Genomic DNA, 18,745 nt, shown 5'->3' with positions numbered 1-18,745 from the left:
GTGCTCCAGGGCTGGCTTCAGCTGTCCCCCAAAACCTCCCCAACCTTGGGAGGTGGGCAGGGCTGAAGACAATACCAACTCCATTTTATAGATATGGAAAACGAGCTTGTCCAGCGGCACAGGGCTGGGGCGTGGTGGGGGGAGAGATACTGCCTGACTTAGAACAGGACTTTGGGGAGCCCTGGGGAGCTGGAAGGGCCTTAAATGCCATCTAGTTAATGCTTGAGTTCTCAGGAAAACTGAGGCCCATGGCACAGTGACAGATGACAAAGCACAGAGCTGGTCTTGGGGCCTGGACACCAGAGGTCAGGCGACGGCCAGCTGTGTGGCCTCAGCACCTGGACTCAGTCCTCTTTCCTGGAGGATTCTGAGCTCCTGAGCTTAATGATCTTTCCAAGGCCTGAGGCAGCCATTGAACCTGTCTGCCAATGGGGCCAGAGCTGCCTCCCAATGAGCAGAGAGGAAAACAGAGCAGCAGGTGGGGGACACACACCCTTGACATCAACTAGTTCTTTTAGGAAAGAAGCCACCGAGGGAGATGTCTGGGACAGACGTCCCCGGGGAATGTTTCACTTGGGTGCCACAATGTGAGGAATGGGGTGGGGGGTTGGGGTGCCCCCAGATTAACGCGGTGCGGGCTGGGGAGGCTGGGCCCACAGGGGAATGGCTGGCTTCCAACCCGCGGAGGGACCTCTACTCGGATGACTCCTTGGGCATATAGGCCACATTGTCATAGGCGGGGGGCGGAGAGGCTGCGGGGCTGGGGATGTTGAAGTCAGTGCTGAAGGCGCTGGGCAGGAAAATCACAGGCTGCAAAGAAAAGAGAACCCCGACAGTCGTGGAGGGCGCCCGCGCCTCCGGGCGGTGTTACAACAGTGCCCCCCTGTGGGCATCCTGAGAACAGCGCCCTCGTCGTGAATTCCGTAAGCCACTTGGCCGGTTCGACTAATATTTCAAAAATATTTACGGGGGCCAATTACGGCCCAGGCGTTGCTAGTACAGCAGTGAACAAAACAGATACAAGTCTCCCTTCTCTAGGACCTAAAGGTCTGCCGTTCTTTCTTCCTGAGCTTCCCCTGCCCTAGGTCCTTCCTGGGGGTTCAAGGTTCAAGGCGATCCCGCGGGACTGGTTTCGCTCCCTGTGCACACGCACTCCTCCGCACAAAGTCTTGCGGTGGCCTCACCTTCAGTTTGCAAAAAGCCACCTCCCGAGCAGCACCCACGCCCTATGGCCCTCATTTCCCGCCTGAGGCCGCCTTTACTTTTCAATGTCCTCCTCCGCTTCCTTTCTGTCCTCACTGTCCTCCAGGTTTGGGGAAACTAAGCTAATTTCCCCCGGAGTCGGCTTCAAGGCCTGTGAACTCCTGGAAGGTCCCGCCCCTCCGTGTGCAGCACTGCCCCGGTCCCCTGCGCCCCAGCCTCGCAGAGCCTCCGGCTTCTTGGTGCCGGCGCCCCCCTGTGGCCGCGAGGAGAATAGCTTCCTCAAAGACTTGGGGGGGGGTCTCTGACGTAAGAGGATGGGGAGCGGGTCGCAGCGCAGTCCCTCCTAATTGCTAGACCGAGGGAAGAAGCAAGAGGCTGGAAGAGGAGGCTTCCCAGCCAGCAGCCTTCCTCCGAGGTCCCTGTAGGGGTGGACGCTGGGTGGGTGGGGGAGGAAGGCGGTGGGATGTACTCACCGTGTTGGCTTGAGCGCGGGTGGCTTGGCACCCAAAGTGGGTGGCAATGACCGCGATGAAGAACTCGAGGATGGTGAAGATGGTAAGCACGGCCAGATAGCCCCTGCCCACATCCTGGGGACACACCCACAGTCAAGGGAAGCCCCGTGCTCTAGAGCACAGGAGGAAAGAGCCCCAGAGGGACAGTAACTCGCTGGAGGTCACACAGCCAGGGCTGGCAGAGCTGGAGCCAGGACACCTGCTGCCTGCCCCGTGCCCTCCCCTTCCCTCTACTGGGCTGCCCCTCCGTGCCCGCGGGGCCCATTCCTGGGGTAGGTCAGGGGGTCAATATCCACATGGGATCTATCAGGACTGACAAGCCCTGCCCACGCCCAGGACCCCGGGGCTCTCCGCTCTGCACACTCCACCTTCCCCACCTCCTGGATGTGTCTCTAACAGGGTCTGAGTGTTCCCACTTCTGGGGGCGTCTGACAACACACCCAGTTAGTGACGCCAAAGTCCATGAGCAGGATGGCCGTCCCCGCAAAGGCCGCCATGGCACTGAGAATGTTGGTCCCCAGGCTGCTCCTCACCTGCAGGAGGGAGACAGGAGGAGAATGGAGAAAGGAAGGAGGCGGCCACCCTCCCTCCCGCGCCAGGGCTCGGGGGCTCCCCAGTCATGTTCGAGGTGTGGTTCCTGACCCCTGTCCCTGCTCCCTTCTCCCCGGGGGCCTCTGGGGGCAGCCCTGCAGCCTCCCTTACCTCTGTCATCTTGGAAGCTGCCAGAGAAGGCAGATTCCTTCCGTGGCCTCTCTGGGTGTGGTCTGCTGCAGGCTCCGGGCCCATCCTCACTGTGCCTACCCCCCCCAGGGCCCAGCACCCTGCAGGAGCAACTGCCCCCGGGGGCTGGAGTCACGGAGGCTCTCTGCTATGGACACTGAGGGCCAGTTGGGAGAGGTGATGGGGTCATTTCCATGACGTGCCGGGTGGGGATGGGCAGAGCAAGGTGCTGCAGGCCCTGGGGGGCACTGGGCAGGGGACAGACAAAGAGTAGGTGCGGAGGGCCCTAAAGTGAAGGCAAGACAGACCTTCCCATGGAGGCACAGGGCTTCAGGGCAAGTGGCTCTCTGGGTGGTCTGAGCGACCACTCAGGGCTCACCCTCCCTTCGCAGCCAGAAAACCCAATGCTCTTTTGACCCAGTAGTGGGAACCTGTGGCTAAACAGCTCTGGCCTTAATTTGGGGACCACTTGTGGGTGGGGTGGCTGGGACTCTGGGACCCACTCAGGTTCTAAGATCTCTGACTCCCCTTTTCCTTTTTCTTTTTCCTTTTTTCTTCTCTTCCCTTTTTCTCTTCTCTCCTTTCCTCTCTTTTCTTTTCTTTTTTTAAGTGACATCAAGGAGGTCATGGAGACCAGAGCTCACAAAGCACCACAAAGCACCTGCAGGAGCCAGGCATTGTCCCAGGAGCTGTGAGCGTGAGGACAAGTCAGGTCCCTGCACTCCTGGACTTCACAGCCACTGGTGGGGGGGGGTGTCCCCGAGTTCCAGTCCTGCCCAGGTCTGATCCGTTCTTCACTCAGTGCCCAGCACTGGACAGCTCCCAAGAATGCAAGTAAGACAAGGAATCTCCACTTCCATTCTCAGTGGACTCCCTTAAACAGTGTCCCTTAAAAAATTCCAAAGTCCTCTAGGCCCAGACTCCTCTCCCTCCCTTTCCCCCTCTTGGCTGTGTCCTCGCTCTCTGCTGCCTTCACCCCTGTAATCTGCCGTGGCTCCTTCTGTCCCCATGCCCAGGCTCCTCCCCATGCTCTCTTCTTGCCTGTGATGTTGGTTCCCAGGCTCTTCTGTGACTGTCCTGCTCTGAACAGTGAGCTTGGTGGCATCTATCCTGGGAACCCAAACTGTCCTTGAGGAGTGGAATGACTGTCACGTTACCCCCTGTGCTTTCCTTGTGGCACTTTGCACACTCCCTAACTACGTTGTTGCTTGGCTTTGGGTGTCTTACAAGACCCTGGAGTGTAAGGTCCAGGAGGGCAGGACTTGACCTTCACTGCTGTGTTCTCTGAGCCTGGAGCATGCCGGATGTGCTCCCCTTCAAAGCCCGCATTGCCTCCCACTGCCCACAGAGGGGTCCGAGCCTCCACCATGTCGACCCAGTGCATCAATCCTCTCGCTTTCCAGACCTCTGCCCTGCTCACACGAAGCCCCACATGGTTTCCTCAGCAACCCTGCCCATGACTCCTCCTTGCCTTCTTGTGCTTGTCCCTCACTATTTCTAAGTCCTCCCCACACACCAAGGCCCAGATTAGCCATCTCCTCTTCCAAGAGACATTTTGGATCTTTCTCTAAATGACCACGAGTGCTCCGTCTGCAGACCCTTACTTTCTGCCCTGTATTGCAAAGTGTGTCTCGGTTCCTCCTGTCCTGTGTTGGGTGTCCTCCTGTGCCTGCCACTTAGCAGGCCCCCAGGAAACGTTTGTTGAATGAGTGAATGGCCAGGAGGGGCAGAATAGAGGGGAATCAGTGGTGGCCCTGGGGCCCCCATTCAGACTTACCAGGCAGCTGGTGTGGCTCTTCTCGGCTGCCACTGAGAGCGACCCAGAGATGACAAACTGTGTGGGGAAGAGGGGATCCTGGTGAGGCTGGGGCCAGGACACTGGGCAGGCCACATCATGCCTAGGCTCGGTTGAGACCGGGGAGATGGCAGCAGCCTGTGGGCTGTCACCTGCCCTGCCTCCTGGGATCTCTCTGTAAGGGTGTCCCCTGGTTGCTGGGGGACCCGTCCACGGAACTGGGGCCATAACCAGCAAGGTGCATGTTTTCAGTGACATCCCTCATAGGTCACACAAATCTGGCTCTCTCTGAAGGCAGAACTCTTACAAAATGAGAGTCCCCGTTTGCGGCAGAATCAAGGCTTGGGAACTAGTTCCCACATGCATTAGCTTTGGTTTCCTCAAACTCTGGGGTAGGCGGGGCCAGGACTTTGCCTTTTAGATGAGGAAACTGAGGCTGGAGACTACCTAACTTGCCTGAGGGACTCCATGGTGACACGCAGTGGCCGTGGAGCTGGGATTTGGACCCCACTGGCCTCACGCCCAAGCCTGTGGTCTCCCGGGGCAGCTGGGAGACGCAGGTGGGTGACGCAGGTGCAGACGGGGCTGTGTGAACACTGAAGTGCTCTCTTGATGTTGGAGATTTACCAAGAACCATGTGCTTCCGGATTCTGCTGCAGGGGACGCGGTGGGGGCCCGGGGCGGGGGTTGCTGGCCAGACTGGCCGGTGGAACGGGCAGATGAATGGACTGGGGGGGCTCCAGAGCTGGTCACATCCCAGTGGACAGAGCTCTTGGAGGGCTGGGGCCCACGAGGGAAGTTGAAGGTTTCTGCAGGCTGGGGTTTGGATGTGCGGTGAGTTTAGTATCCAGATAATACAGGTGGCTAGGACCCTTGATCCCTGCCCTCATCCCCTGCATCCCACCCTTTTTGGGGTCCTTCTCTGTGCCAGGGTGGCCTGTGCCCAAAAGAATGGAAGCGGGCGGGCGCAGAGGGGAGAGGTGGGCCCCAGGTGGCCCCGGCACTCACGCAGGCTCCTCCCCAGAAGGGGACGCCTCCTTCGATGAAGAGCATCCCCGCGTGGCCGCGGCGGACCATGAGCAGCACGCTGCCGAAGCCCAGGTGGATGAGGCCGATGAGGATCTGGACGGTCTGCGGGAGCCGGACGCGGCTCAGCCGGGCTGGCGGGCCGGCTCCACACCGCCCTCTGCCGGCCGCGGGGAGAGCGTGCAGAGCCCTGCGCGCCCCCGATCTCCCAGCCCCGGGGAAATAAAACCCCTGATTCTGCTCTTTTGAGGAGACATCCCCAGAGCAACCCTGAAAGGCTGTTTTAAGAGGGAAAGCCAGCTCGTACATCCGCGAGACCACTCCCGCCTTCCCCCGCCCATTTCCATGTTTCTCTGAGTCGGCCCCTGCTTTGTGCTCTGACCGTGGATTCCAGGGACGCTCTGTATTGCTACAGAGTTTTCTCAGCTCTCATTTCAATGGCACAGCAGTCCCTGCGCCGAGGGCCTCACCATCCCCCACCTAACCACCCACCTCTCCCGCGGCCTGCAGCGAACCTGTCCTTGAGCGGCTCTCCCAGTTGGGCATCATCCCTGATCCATGCTAGCCTGCTGTGAGCCGAGCTGCCTCGGACCAGAGCTGACATCGGGCGGGATTTTCTTCTCCCGGTGGTTTGCCAGCACCCCACAGATCCACTCCCATAAGCAAAACGGTTTTCCCAAGGAAGGGGGCATGTGTGCTTCTGATAAGCTCTGCCCTATGTTTTTTCTTGTGTTTTTGGTAAGGAATGAATTCTAGAACTGGGTGGGCACATCACAGGCCCCCATATTCAGTCTCTGCTTAACCCAGGAGCCCTTTCCAGCACCTAACTTCTTAACAGAACCCCCTCAGTGGGGTTGCTTACCACCACTCAAGCCATGGTGGTCCCTGTCCAGGCAGTTGTGACTGTAAACGGCTGGAATAATTTTCTTGGGGTCCTGGGGAAAGAACCATGTCTTTCTAACATGAGTGCCCCCAAATTGGATATTTATGGGCATGGCCACCTTGCATCTTCTCTCCCATTCTCTTTCGAGCTGCATGTCCTCCTTCTTTCCAGGTTGCTTATGTGGCCAGCTCCGCTCCCCTCCTGCTTCTGGACACCCCCACAACTGCGAGCCCTGCTCACGAAACACCTGTTGCCTCCACCCATATGCCTGTCTACACTGAGCAATGTGCATCTCCTTTAGTCCTAATATGATGAAGTAGGTATTATTATTCTGACTTGGAGGTGAGGACACCAAGACTGAACCCGAGATGTTCAGTAACTTGCCCGTGGTGTCCCAGTGATGGAGTGGGAGGCCAGCCAACCTTTGAGATGCTGTTCCTCTACTGAGTGTCTCCCCCAAGCACCTATTTATAGTTTCCCTTTCTGTGTTTTCCAGCAGTTTCTATGTGTCTTGTCAAATCCCTTTGGCGATCATGGCTTCCCCGGACTGCTCTGAGGCTCAGGACTCCAGTGACTGATGACCCCATCTCTGTTCACTGTCTCCAGTCCCTTCATGCACCAGTGGACACAGCGTAGCCTTTAGTGTGGAATCTTGAATTCCAGTGTGTTCAAGCCAGAGTTCCTGAGTGCTGCAGAGCAGGGGACTGAAAGTGGAACTGTACAGTCAGGCCAGCCTGAGGTACAGGATGTCGCTTAGCAGCTGTGTGGCCTTGGGCCTTGACCAGCCTCTGTTTCCTAATCTGTCCAGTGGGAATGGTGGTCCCTGTCTCACAAGATGGTGATGAGATGTAAGCAGCCAGTGTGTGCACATTCCATGGTGCTGTGGGTGCCCCTCTTGGGGGTGCCCAAGAGATGATAGCTCACCGCCGTCATCATCACCACCATCATCACCACCATTATCATCACCATCATCATCACCATCATCACCACCATCATCATCACCACTATCATCATCATCACCACCATTATCATCACCATCATCATCACCATCAACACCATCATCATCACCATCACCACCACCATCATCATCACCACCACCATCATCATCATCATCACCATCATCACCACTATCATCATCACCACCATCATCATCACCATCATCACCACCATCATCACCATCATCATCATCACCATCATCACCACCATCATCATCATCACCACCATCATCATCACCATCATCACCACCATCATCACCATCATCATCATCACCACCGTCATCACCATCATCATCATCATCACCATCATCACCACTATCATCATCACCACCATCATCATCACCATCATCACCACCATCATCACCATCATCATCATCACCACCGTCATCACCATCATCACCACCATCATCACCATCATCATCATCACCACCATCATCATCACCATCATCACCACCATCATCACTATCATCATCACCACCATCATCATCACCATCATCACCACCATCATCACCATCATCATCATCACCACCATCATCATCACCATCATCACCACCATCATCACTATCATCATCACCACCATCATCATCACCATCATCACCACCATCATCACCATCATCATCATCACCACCATCATCATCACCATCATCACCACCATCATCACCATCATCATCATCACCACCGTCATCACCATCATCATCATCATCACCATCATCACCACTATCATCATCACCACCATCATCATCACCATCATCACCACCATCATCACCATCATCATCATCACCACCGTCATCACCATCATCACCATCTTCTGTTTGGAGAAACTGAGGCCAACAAATAGAAGACACTATATATGTATGTATGAGGATGAATATGTCTATCTGTCTACCTGTCTATTTGATATTTTCTTCCCGCCCAGAAACCAATATCACAGCCATCTGCAGTTGGCAAAGACCTCCTGGGACCTCTTTCACGGCCCTGCAGGAGCTGGCCTCTGCCCACCACTCCAGCTTCATCTCACCTCCCTCCTTCCTTTGCTTATTACATTCCAGCTGTGTTAACCTTCTATTTTGTCCTTGAACAAGCCACACGCATTCCCACCTCAGGGCCTTTGCACTAGGTGTTCCTCCACCTGCTGAGCCTCCCCACCCCCATCTACCCTTGGCTTTCAGCATCCAGGTTTTAACCTAAATGTCACCTCCCCACGGAGACCTGTAAGTCCTTCCTTGCTAGTGTTGCTCTTCCCACATCCATCATGTTCAACCTCATTACCGTCTTTGGGGTCATCTTAGTGCTTTGTCTGCTGGAGTGCCCTCTGCCAGCCCGACGGGGAATGGGTCTGTAGGTCTGGTAGGCCGCTGAATGCTCAAGCCCTCACTAAGCATTTAGGGACCGCCTGCCCCTCTCCAAGGTGCACATGAATGTTCCCGTGCTGGAGCTCTCCCTCCCCGCCCAGCACCCCTGCACACACCCATGCCTCAGGTGGTCTGGGGAGGCTCTTCTCACCCCTAATGCTTTGGGCTCTCCGGTCAGGAACGTCTCCATGGGCCGCAGGTCGGGCGGCTGCGCAGCCCTTGGCGTCTGCGCCCCCAGCGGCGGCTCCTCGAACTGCAGGGCCCCGGGGGGTTGGCACAGGGAGGTGGGCAGGATGGCTGGGGGCTGGCGGAGGCCGCTGGCGTTGCTGGGCGGGATGACGACAAACACCCCGTTGCTGGCCGGAGCGGCGGACATGGTGCTTGAAGGGCCTGGGAGACAAAGGTCAGACAATGCTGCTGCTGCTCGCACACTCACGTGGGGCCTTTGAGTTTATAAAGAGCATGCCTGCCTGCATAGCCCCCCTCACTGCCGTCCCTGAGGACGGCACCCACATCTCTGACCGTCGTTCACGGAGCTTCACTCCGAGAAGTGCAGGAGGTCCTGGATCATGGGCCTCTAGGTGAGGCAAGGCCAAGGCCCCAGAAGCCCTGATCTTACTCTCTGGGCTTTATTAGGTGGAAAGGACCTTCAGGGGGAGCACATACTTAAACTACCTCCTTTCTCCAGAGAGGGCAAGTGACTTGCCCAAGAACACACAGCCAGTGTGAGGCAGAGCTGAGGCAGCACAGCCCTCTTCACCCACAGGTTGGAACTCACCTGACATTTCCTGTCCCTCAGCCCGGGCTGAGGAGCTTGTGTCCCTAATGCCCGTGGGTCATTTCCGGCTCTGGAGGCTTTCTCTTTAGCCACCCAAACAGTTGCTATTAATGTATCTGGGAAATGCATGGATTATGGGAGCACTGTGTGTGGCTGGCCCCAGCAAACACTTTGGGCAAAAGCAGCCAGCTATCAGAAGATGAGCTTACTAGGACACCAAAGAAGGATAAATGAACTTGCCAGATCAGACAGTGAACTTGAAAAAGTCAGTGCTCCCATTGGCATTAATGGGTTCAGTGCCATCTGTGGAGACGCATGTCAGGATTTGAATCCTGGCCCCTCTTGCTACTGTGAGATGGGACATGATGGCCAGCTCTCTCCTTGCCTCAGTTTCCTTACTTATGACGTGGGGATAAGGACACTGCTACCAGTCTCATAGGGCTTGGCGTGAATTAAATCGAAATAATGCATGCACACTTGATAAAAGCCAGCCTTTGAGTGCGATTTGTTGTAATGCTACTTGCCTAAAATGTTTTCTTGAAAGTAATGTGTATAGAACAGTCACGAGGAGTGGTTCAACTTTTAACTGTTTTACAGTGCATGTCCCCTGTGCTCTGACAGCTGTCACACCCTCTTCTCCAGGGAGAGTCAGCTCGCAGACCGCACAGCAAATTCTCTGTGGCTCTGCAAAGGCTCTCAGCTGACGAGGGCTCAAGCCTGCCTGTTCTGGGGGGATGAAACTCGCAACATGTATGTCTTCTGGGGAGCCCCTGAGCCATTTATTTGTACTGTGTCTGACCTACATTTGTGGACAGAGTGTTGACTTGCTGCAAAGAAACAGAGCCAAGGCCACCCACAGGCTGTTCCACAGGTTTTCCACAACTGGAGGCATCGCCTAGGACTCAGCTGGAGGAACATGGGGTAAAAATCGGCTGGCACTTAGGGAGTGACAGAAGGCAGCTGTCATTTTGAAGGGGTTCCTCCCTGTCCCCCTGCAGCCTGGGAGGAGTGACGGCATGCCGTGTGGCGGACGGATCTGCCCACGAGTTATGCTGGGACTTCCCCATAAAACGCCTACTCTGTTGGGAACTCTCATTTCTAGGGACTCACACCGAAATGATTATTCCTAGACATGCATACTGCTTGGAACAGGGCTGGCAAACTGCGTCTGTGAAGAGTCGGGGGGTAGATACCGCGCTCTTCTGTTGCGACCCCGAGCCTTCGACAGTAGCCGGAAGCAGACACAGGTAACACCCCCGGTGGTACAGCCATGCCTGTCCGGCTGCGGTTACAGGGACAACAGGTGGGCTGCCTCGGATCCGTGGCCTGCCGTTCGCCAACCCTGTTCTTGGAAAACTGCCAGGCAGGGTGCTCGGCATAGGAAACGCTCGGTAAATTTTGGCTACAGCCTCAAATATTGCTTCTGTGGATTATTTGCCGTGGTTTCAGGCAGGATGCGAAACTGCACTGAGCCAGGCTACGTTCCTAGAAAAGGGCGAGGTTGAAACACAAACATGGGTGAGAAAGTCTCGAAAGCTCCCCAAGTGCTGGGTGTGTGTGTGTGTGTGGGGGGTCCCTTTAGGGTTCCAGTTTCAAAGCAATGTTGCCATGATCCTATCTCAACATGAACTTTTCTGGAACTTTCTAAACCAAATTGCAGTCACTGAGCCCCACTCTGCTTCACGCTGCCAGGCACCAGGTTAACAAGAGCCTGTAACAGACTTGCTTTTTTTTTTTTTTTGAGGAATTACTCTTTTCCAGGTACTTCAAATATGTTTTTTCTTATCCTCACAAGGATAATTCCTGAAGGTTCATTTTATGGGTGAGACAAGGGCCACTCTGAGCACTGGAGGGATTGCTGGGGGTGACCCAGCTGCTGGTTGATGGAGTCAGGGTTCACGTCCAAGTTAGCCCGTCTCCAAAGCCTGCCCCTGTCCCTGTTGCCGCCCCAGGGGTCCCAGCTCTTCCACCCTGGGTGCCTTAATGTTTGTGTTGGCCACGTGACTTGGTTTTGCAGAATAAATGTGGTTGGAAGGAAACACGCGGCTTCTGGGTAGAGGCATTGAGCTTTCAGAGAACCCGGACCCCGCAGGGCTCTTTTTCTCTTTGTCACAGTGACTCACAATGTCCTGGGCAGGGGCTGCTCCATCCGCCCTGCTCCCTGAGTGAGGACCGTGCGGGGAGAAGAGCTCTCAGGGCACAGGAACCCGAGGAGGAGATAAACCCTCCCCAGGTGAGGTCACGGAGCTATTTGTGACAGCAGCAATATTGAGCTGCTCCTGACCGTGACCCTTTCCCCAAATGAACGTAAATAGGGGTTAGACACAGAGTCCATGTCCTCCAGGAGCCTAGAGGCGAATAAGAGAAGTAAGGGAAGTTTGCCAGTCAGGCCAAAAGACAATTACTGAGCCACCATGATGAGCACCAAGTGTAGGGGCTGAGAATACGGAGGTGAATTAAGACCTTCCTGCATCTCTCAAGGGAGAGGTCCGCGGAGCGAGGGGGCACGGATCTGACCTGACTGAGGAAGGGATATCCCCAGGAGGTTACAGACCTTAGATAGTCCTTAGAGGTGCTGCTTTCCTATGGTCTCCTCCCTCACCCCAGGACAGTCGTTGTTCTCTTTCTCTGCATCAGTCTCCTTCTCTTCCCCACGCACTGGCCTCCCCCACCTGGCCAGACATATCTGGGAAGCAGACCCAGTTGCTGAGGACACTAGCAATGATGTCCCGGCCTGGGAGTCCAAGGAAATGGAAGAGGGAGTGAGACAGCAGGAAGACAGGAGTCTGAGTGGAGGAAGACCCCCTGTCCCACAGGTCCTTGCCGAGTGGGGTGCAAACCCTGGACGCTGAAGCCCTCTTCTCACTCATAGGGAGAGATAGGCCTGGGCTATTAGCTGTACTTACAGATGAGGAAACACAGCACCTCAGTGGAAGAATTGGTTAGGTCCTGGATTCCTGCTGACTTTAAGGACCTCACTCACTCCTAGGTTTGAACCCTGCCTTTGGGGAGGGGGCTGGCACTTGTGCCCCACTCCTGGGACTAAGGATGCTAAAACGTCCCGAGTCCCCAGAACAGCATCTTAGAAACAAACAACTGAACGAGCCTGCTGACTTTCTGCCTCCTCGAGGCAGTTCATTTAAAGCGATCACCCGTGTTCTCATCGGCGACCAGAAAGGACATGTAACACCCGAGGGGAAAGAGGGATGAAGTTTTAGAGTAAAAGGAGAAAGGACTTCAGTAGAACAAGTGCAACTTGGTGAAAACCTCGCTGCTTTGCCGATAGCATTGTCATGTCTCAGGGGACGGCCGAAAACTGCCGACACCCAGGGCGGGTTGGGCGAGCTGCTGAGCCTTCCCTGGGGTCCGTCCTGGGCACCGAGCAGCCCCAGAAGGAAGCAGCTGGAATTAGCAACATCTCTCTCGGGCAGGAGGTGAGAACGCGCTGAAACCGAGACCTCGCCCTCCTCCCGAGAAGAGAAAACACCTACAAAAATAGGCTCTCTGCTGCTGAGGCTGTCTGGGTGGCAGTTCCGAGCATGAAAGTGACATAATTCCCAAAGGTCACAATCTCCCTTCTCGACTCGCCCCTGCAGATGAGACAGCCCCTCGGCACCCTAGGGCTGGGACCACCCCTCTATCACATTCTGAGGACCATCTGGCCCTTGCCGCTTGGCTCTGTGATGCTCAGAAGGAGAACTCTCTTTTTTTCTCTCCTACCAACCAATCAGCCAGTTTGACCTAAACACTAATGCATGTGAACCAGCGTCAGGCAGGTGGAAAAGAAAAGTCATGGTCCCCTGCCTCCAGGAGTTTACAGGGCACCCACCAGTGGAATGGCTGCCTGTGACAGATGCAGAAGGCTCCAGACACCAGCAATAGGCATGTTATGAATGGCTAAATGAGTGGGGGTAGTCCTGGCTCCTCTTATGTACCACACTTTACAGTTTGTAAAGAACTGTCATCTCTATGAGGACTATGGACCCTTACAGCAGCCCTGTGAGGTAGGTGTTATTCAGTCCTTTTCGCAGATCGTAAAGTGAGGGTCAGAAGTAGCAGTGTGAAATCCGTAAATTCATACGGAACCACAAAAGAGCCTCAGTAGCCAAAGCTACAAGGAAAAACAAAAGCTGGAGGCATCACAATTCTGGATTTCAAGCTCTATTACGAAGCTGTCATCATCAAGACAGTATGGTACTGGCACAAAAACAGACACATAGATCAGTGGAACAGAAGAGAGAGCCCAGACATGGACCCTCAACCCTGTGGTCAACTAATCTTTGACAAAGCAGGAAAAAATATCCAGTGGAAAAAAAGACAGTTTCTTCGACAAATGGTGTTGGGACAACCGGACAGCGACATGCAGGAGAATGAAACTGGGCCACTTTCTTACACCACACACAAAAATAAATCCAAAATGAATGAACTACCTATATGTGAGACAGGAAACCATTAAAATCGTAGGGGAGAAAACGGACAGAAACCTATCTGAGCTTGGCGGCAGCAACTTCTTGTTAGAGACATTGCTGGAAGCAAGGAAACAAAGGCAAGAAGAACTATAGGGACTTCATCAAGATAGAAGTCTTCTGCATAGCAAAGGAAACAATTAGCAAAACTAAAAGCCTATGGAATTAACAAAACTAAAAGAAGATATTTGCAAACAACATATCTGATAAAGCGTTAGTGTCCAAAATCTACAAGAACTTACCAACTCAACACCTAAAAAAGAAATAATCCAGTTTAAGAAATGGGTAGAAGACATGAACAGACACTTCTCCAAAGAAGACATCCAGATCGCCAACGGACACATGAAAAGATGCTCAATATCACTGATTGTCAGGGAGATACAAACCAAAACCATAATGAGATGCCACCTCACACCTGTCAGAATGGCTAAAATTAACAACACAAGAAACAATAGGTGTAGGTGAGGATGCGGAGAAAAAGGGAACCCTCTTGCTGTTGGTGGGAATGCAAACTGGAGAAACCACTCTGGAGAACAGTTTGGAACTTCCTCAAAATGTTAAAAATAGAGCTACCCTATGATCCAGCAATTGCTCTACTAGGTATTTACCCAAAGGATACAAAAAATACATATCCAAAGGGGTACATGCACCCTGGTGTTTATACAACGTTATCAACTACAGCCAACCCATGGAGAAAGCCCAAATGTCCATTGACTGATGAATGGACATTCATCAGTCAATGGACATTCACTATGGAATATTACTCGGCCATCAAAAAGTAAATCTTGCCATTTCCAATGACGTGGATAGAGCAGGAGTGTATTACGCTAAGTGAAATAATTCAGTCAGAGAAAGACAAATAGCATATGATCTCATGCATATGTGGAATTTAAGAAAGAAAACAGATGAACATATGGGAGGGAAGAACAGAAAGAAAGGAGAGAGGGAAACAAGCTATAAGAGGCTCAAGAAGGAGGACAAACTGAGAGTTCATGGAGGGAGATGGTGGGGGATGGGCCAGATGGGGGGTGGGGATTAAGGAGGGCACTTGTTGGGATGAGCAGCGGGTGTTGTGTGTAAGTGATGAATCACTGACTTCCGCTCCAGAAACCAATACTGCACTGTATCTTAACTAAGTAAAATTAAGGGAAAAAAAGAAAGAAATGGCAGTGTGATAGAGTAGGACAGGCTGTGGATCTTGCCCTTGAGCATACTTGTCAAAAATGTTAAAACCAGGGTCTCAGCTGGGGGGCACCTGGTCATTGCAGTCAGTTGAACGTCAGACTCTTGGTTTTGGCTCAGGTTATGAACTCATGGGTCGTGGGATTCAGCCCTGTGTCAGACGTGCTCAGCAGGGTGTCTGCTTGAAGATTCTCTCCCTCTGCCCTTCCCCCTCTCTAAAATAAATAAATCTTTTTTTTTTTTTTTAAGATTTTATTTATTTATTTGACAGAGAGAGATCACAAGCAGGCAGAGAGGCAGGCAGAGAGAGATGGGGAAGCAGGCTCCCTGCTGAGCAGAGAGCCCGAAGCGGGGCTTGATCCCAGGATCCTGGGATCATGACCTGAGCAGAAGGCAGAGGCTTTAACCCACTGAGCCACCCAGGTGCCCCAATAAATAAATCTTAAAAAAAAACACAAAACCATCAAAACCTGAGATGATGCTAGGGTGAGCTGTGCCACAGATGGCCCTGGTGGGGGGGGGGTTGCAAAGCAGGGGACTGAGGACCTATTACATGACTTGACACCCTCCTCTGCAGGGTTGGGAGTGGAGATTGAGAGAGAGTTTGGGAGAGAACATTGAGAATGATCTGGGCACTGTGTGTGTAAAGAAGGGGACACATCGCTATTTACGAAACAAGACAGGGAGCTGGCTTTAGGGAGGCTTGGGGAGGCTGATAGGCATCCCCTGCATTTGGGACCTGAGGATGAAGCTGTGGGGGCCTCCCAGAAGATGGGGGTACCTCCATAGATATCATAAAAACCCCCCTGCAGAAAGTGGGTCTGAACACTGGCGGCCTCAAGGCGGGTGAAGCCAGCTCAGTGGAATGGCAGTCAGGTGTCTGTCTCCTGGGCCTCCTGGGTCTCCTTCCCATTAACCAGAAACCACAGTTGCCCAGCTGGGGGAAGGCTCGAGGAGGGGAAGCTGGTGCAACCAGCAGAGGAGGCCCACCAAGTCCTCTTATTCCCTGCCCCATGCTGGTTTGAGGGTCAGGGCCCCCTAAATCTAGTTGTGACATGACACAGGATGGACCACTCGGGTGAGTAAACCGGGGCTGCTTGTCTCACCTGAGAGCAGCCAGGAAAGCCACGGGACTGCCCCGATTCCCAGGTGGCCTCAGTGATCCCCAGGGCACTGATTGTACCAGCTTCCCGGAGCTGACCCGAGGACCCCTGGTCTTTGACGGCACTAACTTATGGACCTTATGCTGGGCTGAGCCCACCAGGCAGCCAGGACTTGTCTTGTGAGCATCTTGGGGCATCATCTTTATTTACGAGGAGCCAGAAGCAGTTTTGCTCCTTCACAGTTGGAACAGCATGGGGAGGAGTTACCCGCTGGAGGAGAGAGGCTCTAAGGAGGATATCTTGGATGAAATGTAACTGGGAGGAGGGAGCTTTGCTTAGTGGTTAAGATCATAGGTCCCAGGGTTAGCCTGGGAAGAATCCATCTGAGCACCTAAAAGCTTAATCAGCTGCGCGACCTACTTCCCCATCTGTTGAGTGGATGACTGTAATGTTGGTGGCGAGTGAGGTGCTGTAGCCTTTCAGGGATGCTCCGTCCACTTCCCCTGTCTACCAGTCATGCTTCCTGACCCCGCCATTGTTCACTAGGCAGGAATGTGCTCCTTCTAAGTCTCACCCTGGGACACTGGGCTGCCAGGAAGCCATCCAGGCTTCTCCAATCCCAGCCCTCCAGGGCGACTCAGACCTACCCCACTGGCCTGCAAAGGATGCCAACAGATGCACAACACAGGATGGAGTAAGGCAGGCCCCCTTCCCTGATTCCCACACCCTCCCGACTGGCCCACGCCCTCAATAGGGGCCCACTCTGCTGCCCACACCTCACTGAGGGCCTGCGGGCCAGGGCTGCCCCTTCCCCTTGCTGGACCTCCCTTTCCCCGTCTATGAACAAGGGTCCAGACAATATTTGCCCCGCAGCCCCTTTCTAGCTCAGTATCCCTGCATGTCTGTCTCTTTCCCTGGGAGAAGCAGGAGGGCAGGGTGACTATGCCTGGGTTGGAATCACCTTTCTGCCCTACTTGGGGTCGGGGTCCAGGTGGAAAGGAGGACTCTATTCCCCTGGGAGGATGATTAGGGCCCTAGGGCCTCTGGGGATACCCGAGTCATCGCAGACATGCTTTGAGGAATGAAGACAGATACCTCTTCTTTCCCTACCACTGGTGGGTCCTGAGCCGGCAGGTGCGTCTCAGTGGGAGGCCCTGGGAGCTGTCCTCCCTGCTCTCAGTGCCAGGTGGGGCAACACCCCAGGTCACAGCATTCTTGGTCCAGGCTCTCCATCCCTGCCAGATCTGACGCCCTTGCCCCCTTTCCCAGTGCGCCCCAGGGACTAGAAGGGCAGTGGGTACTCACCGGGCTGCCTCGGCCGCCGTGCCCGCGCCGCTTGCTCCCCGCTGCCTCTGCTCGCCCGCAGCCGCCTCTCCTGAGTTCACACATATTAATGTGAAAGCCTTCCTACTCGCGTGTGGGGCTTGGAAATCCGCTCTGCGGGGAGCTGCCGCCTCTGGGAAGTTCGCAAGCCCCTCCTGGCTCTCAGGCCTCCACCCACCAGGCCCTCTGGTGGGGCTGAGATGGCTGCTGGTGGATTGCCCAGGCGTGGGGGCGGGGGGTTGAGCTCCTTCCTTCAGCGTGCAGAAGGGGAAACCGAGGCCCAGAGAAGCAAGCGGGCTGTTAGTGTCCCAGAGTTAGCACCAGAGCTGTGAGTGGGATCCACACTGGCCTTCACCTTCCTGCGGCCAAGGAGGGACCCTCCGATAGTAGCCAGGAGGCTGGATGACTTCCCACTGAACTTGTCTGACATTGGAGAAGAGGGGCCGGCTGCACAGCGTTGCAACGGCAGGGGGCAGTGTGTGAATGTGGGCGTGAAAGTGTGCAGGGGTAGGCATGCAAGTGTGAGTGTGAAGCCAGGTGCATGACTGCGTGTCAGTGAGAGCACAGTGGGTGTGTGTGAGGTACGTATGTGTGAGTGTGTCAGAAGCATGTGTGTGAATGTGTATGAATGTGTGAGCAGGAGCAGGTGTGGCACGTGAGTGTACGTGTGTAAGTGTGAGCGCACGTGATGTGTGCAAGTGGATGGCAGAAGGTACTGCATCTGAATGTGGGTGTGAGTGTGTGACGCGTGTGAGTCCCTGGATGTGTGTGAGCACAAGTGTGTGTGTGTGTGTGTGTGTGTGTGCGCACAAAGAGTGATACTCAGGTGGCACACGCGCAGAGAATTTGTGCCTCAGACTCTGGATTCAGGTTCGCCCCACTGTTGCCCCAGCGGCCTCCGCAAAGTCAGGAAGGTGACTCAGGACTTGTGGGCCCAGGCTGGTGTGGGAAGGGGTCGCAGGGGCCTGGCCAGCGTTGGCCCTCACGGAAACCAGGGACAGAACCGGGTGGCAGGTTCACTGAAAAACTGCCCCCATTCTCTACCTCTTCATGGACCCATAGCTTTTCCAGACCTGGAGTCTGTGTCCCCAGGTTCTTGAGTCTGGGCTGCCTGGGGACATCCTTTGGCAGCAGACTGAGGCGGAAGCAGCCTTGTGTCCGGTCTGACCGGAGGCCTCAGGAGGCTTGATGGCCTCCCTTCTGTCCTGGAAATCTGCAGTGGCCACAGGACATGTCCAGACTAGCCTGTCGGAGGACTAGGTATATGTGGAGCAGAGCCCAGTCAGTCCTATGGGCCCCACTGAGGGCCCAGTCGCATGGGACATGGTGTTGCCGAGGCGGGCATGGCCATCTTGCTGACCCTCAGCTGGACACAAATGCACACGAGAGTCCGGCCAAGCTCAGATC

At 54.6% G+C, this 18,745-nt stretch overlaps 1 protein-coding gene across 1 annotated transcript; it reads right to left on the bottom strand.

Moving 5' to 3' along the window:
• Window positions 1-540: 540 nt before the first annotated feature.
• Window positions 541-17,367, bottom strand: MS4A15 (membrane spanning 4-domains A15). Its single transcript, XM_032360048.1, has 7 exons — window positions 17,321-17,367; window positions 8,638-8,876; window positions 5,239-5,361; window positions 4,213-4,269; window positions 2,156-2,248; window positions 1,677-1,790; window positions 541-810 (listed from the first exon to the last, which is right to left on the bottom strand). The coding sequence occupies exons 2-7, from the start codon at window positions 8,860-8,862 to the stop codon at window positions 694-696; spliced, it is 729 nt and encodes a 242-aa protein (XP_032215939.1). The 5' UTR covers window positions 8,863-8,876; window positions 17,321-17,367; the 3' UTR covers window positions 541-693.
• Between the last annotated feature and the right edge of the window lie 1,378 nt (window positions 17,368-18,745).

This window comes from Mustela erminea, chromosome 9 (assembly GCF_009829155.1).
Source record: "Mustela erminea isolate mMusErm1 chromosome 9, mMusErm1.Pri, whole genome shotgun sequence".
Classification (NCBI taxonomy): domain Eukaryota; kingdom Metazoa; phylum Chordata; class Mammalia; order Carnivora; family Mustelidae; genus Mustela; species Mustela erminea.
This window is presented reverse-complemented; position numbering and strand designations above follow the sequence as displayed.

Excerpts from the sequence above, each read along its gene's own strand:
- MS4A15 (XM_032360048.1), bottom strand. The coding sequence starts at position 8,862 with ATGTCCGCCGCTCCGGCCAGCAACGGGGTGTTTGTCGTCATCCCGCCC. Across the intron at positions 2,249-4,212 it reads AGAGCCACACCAGCTGCCTG|GTGAGGAGCAGCCTGGGGAC; the intron begins GTAAGTCTGAAT and ends TCCCTCCTGCAG. Across the intron at positions 811-1,676 it reads CCCGCGCTCAAGCCAACACG|CCTGTGATTTTCCTGCCCAG; the intron begins GTGAGTACATCC and ends TTTTCTTTGCAG.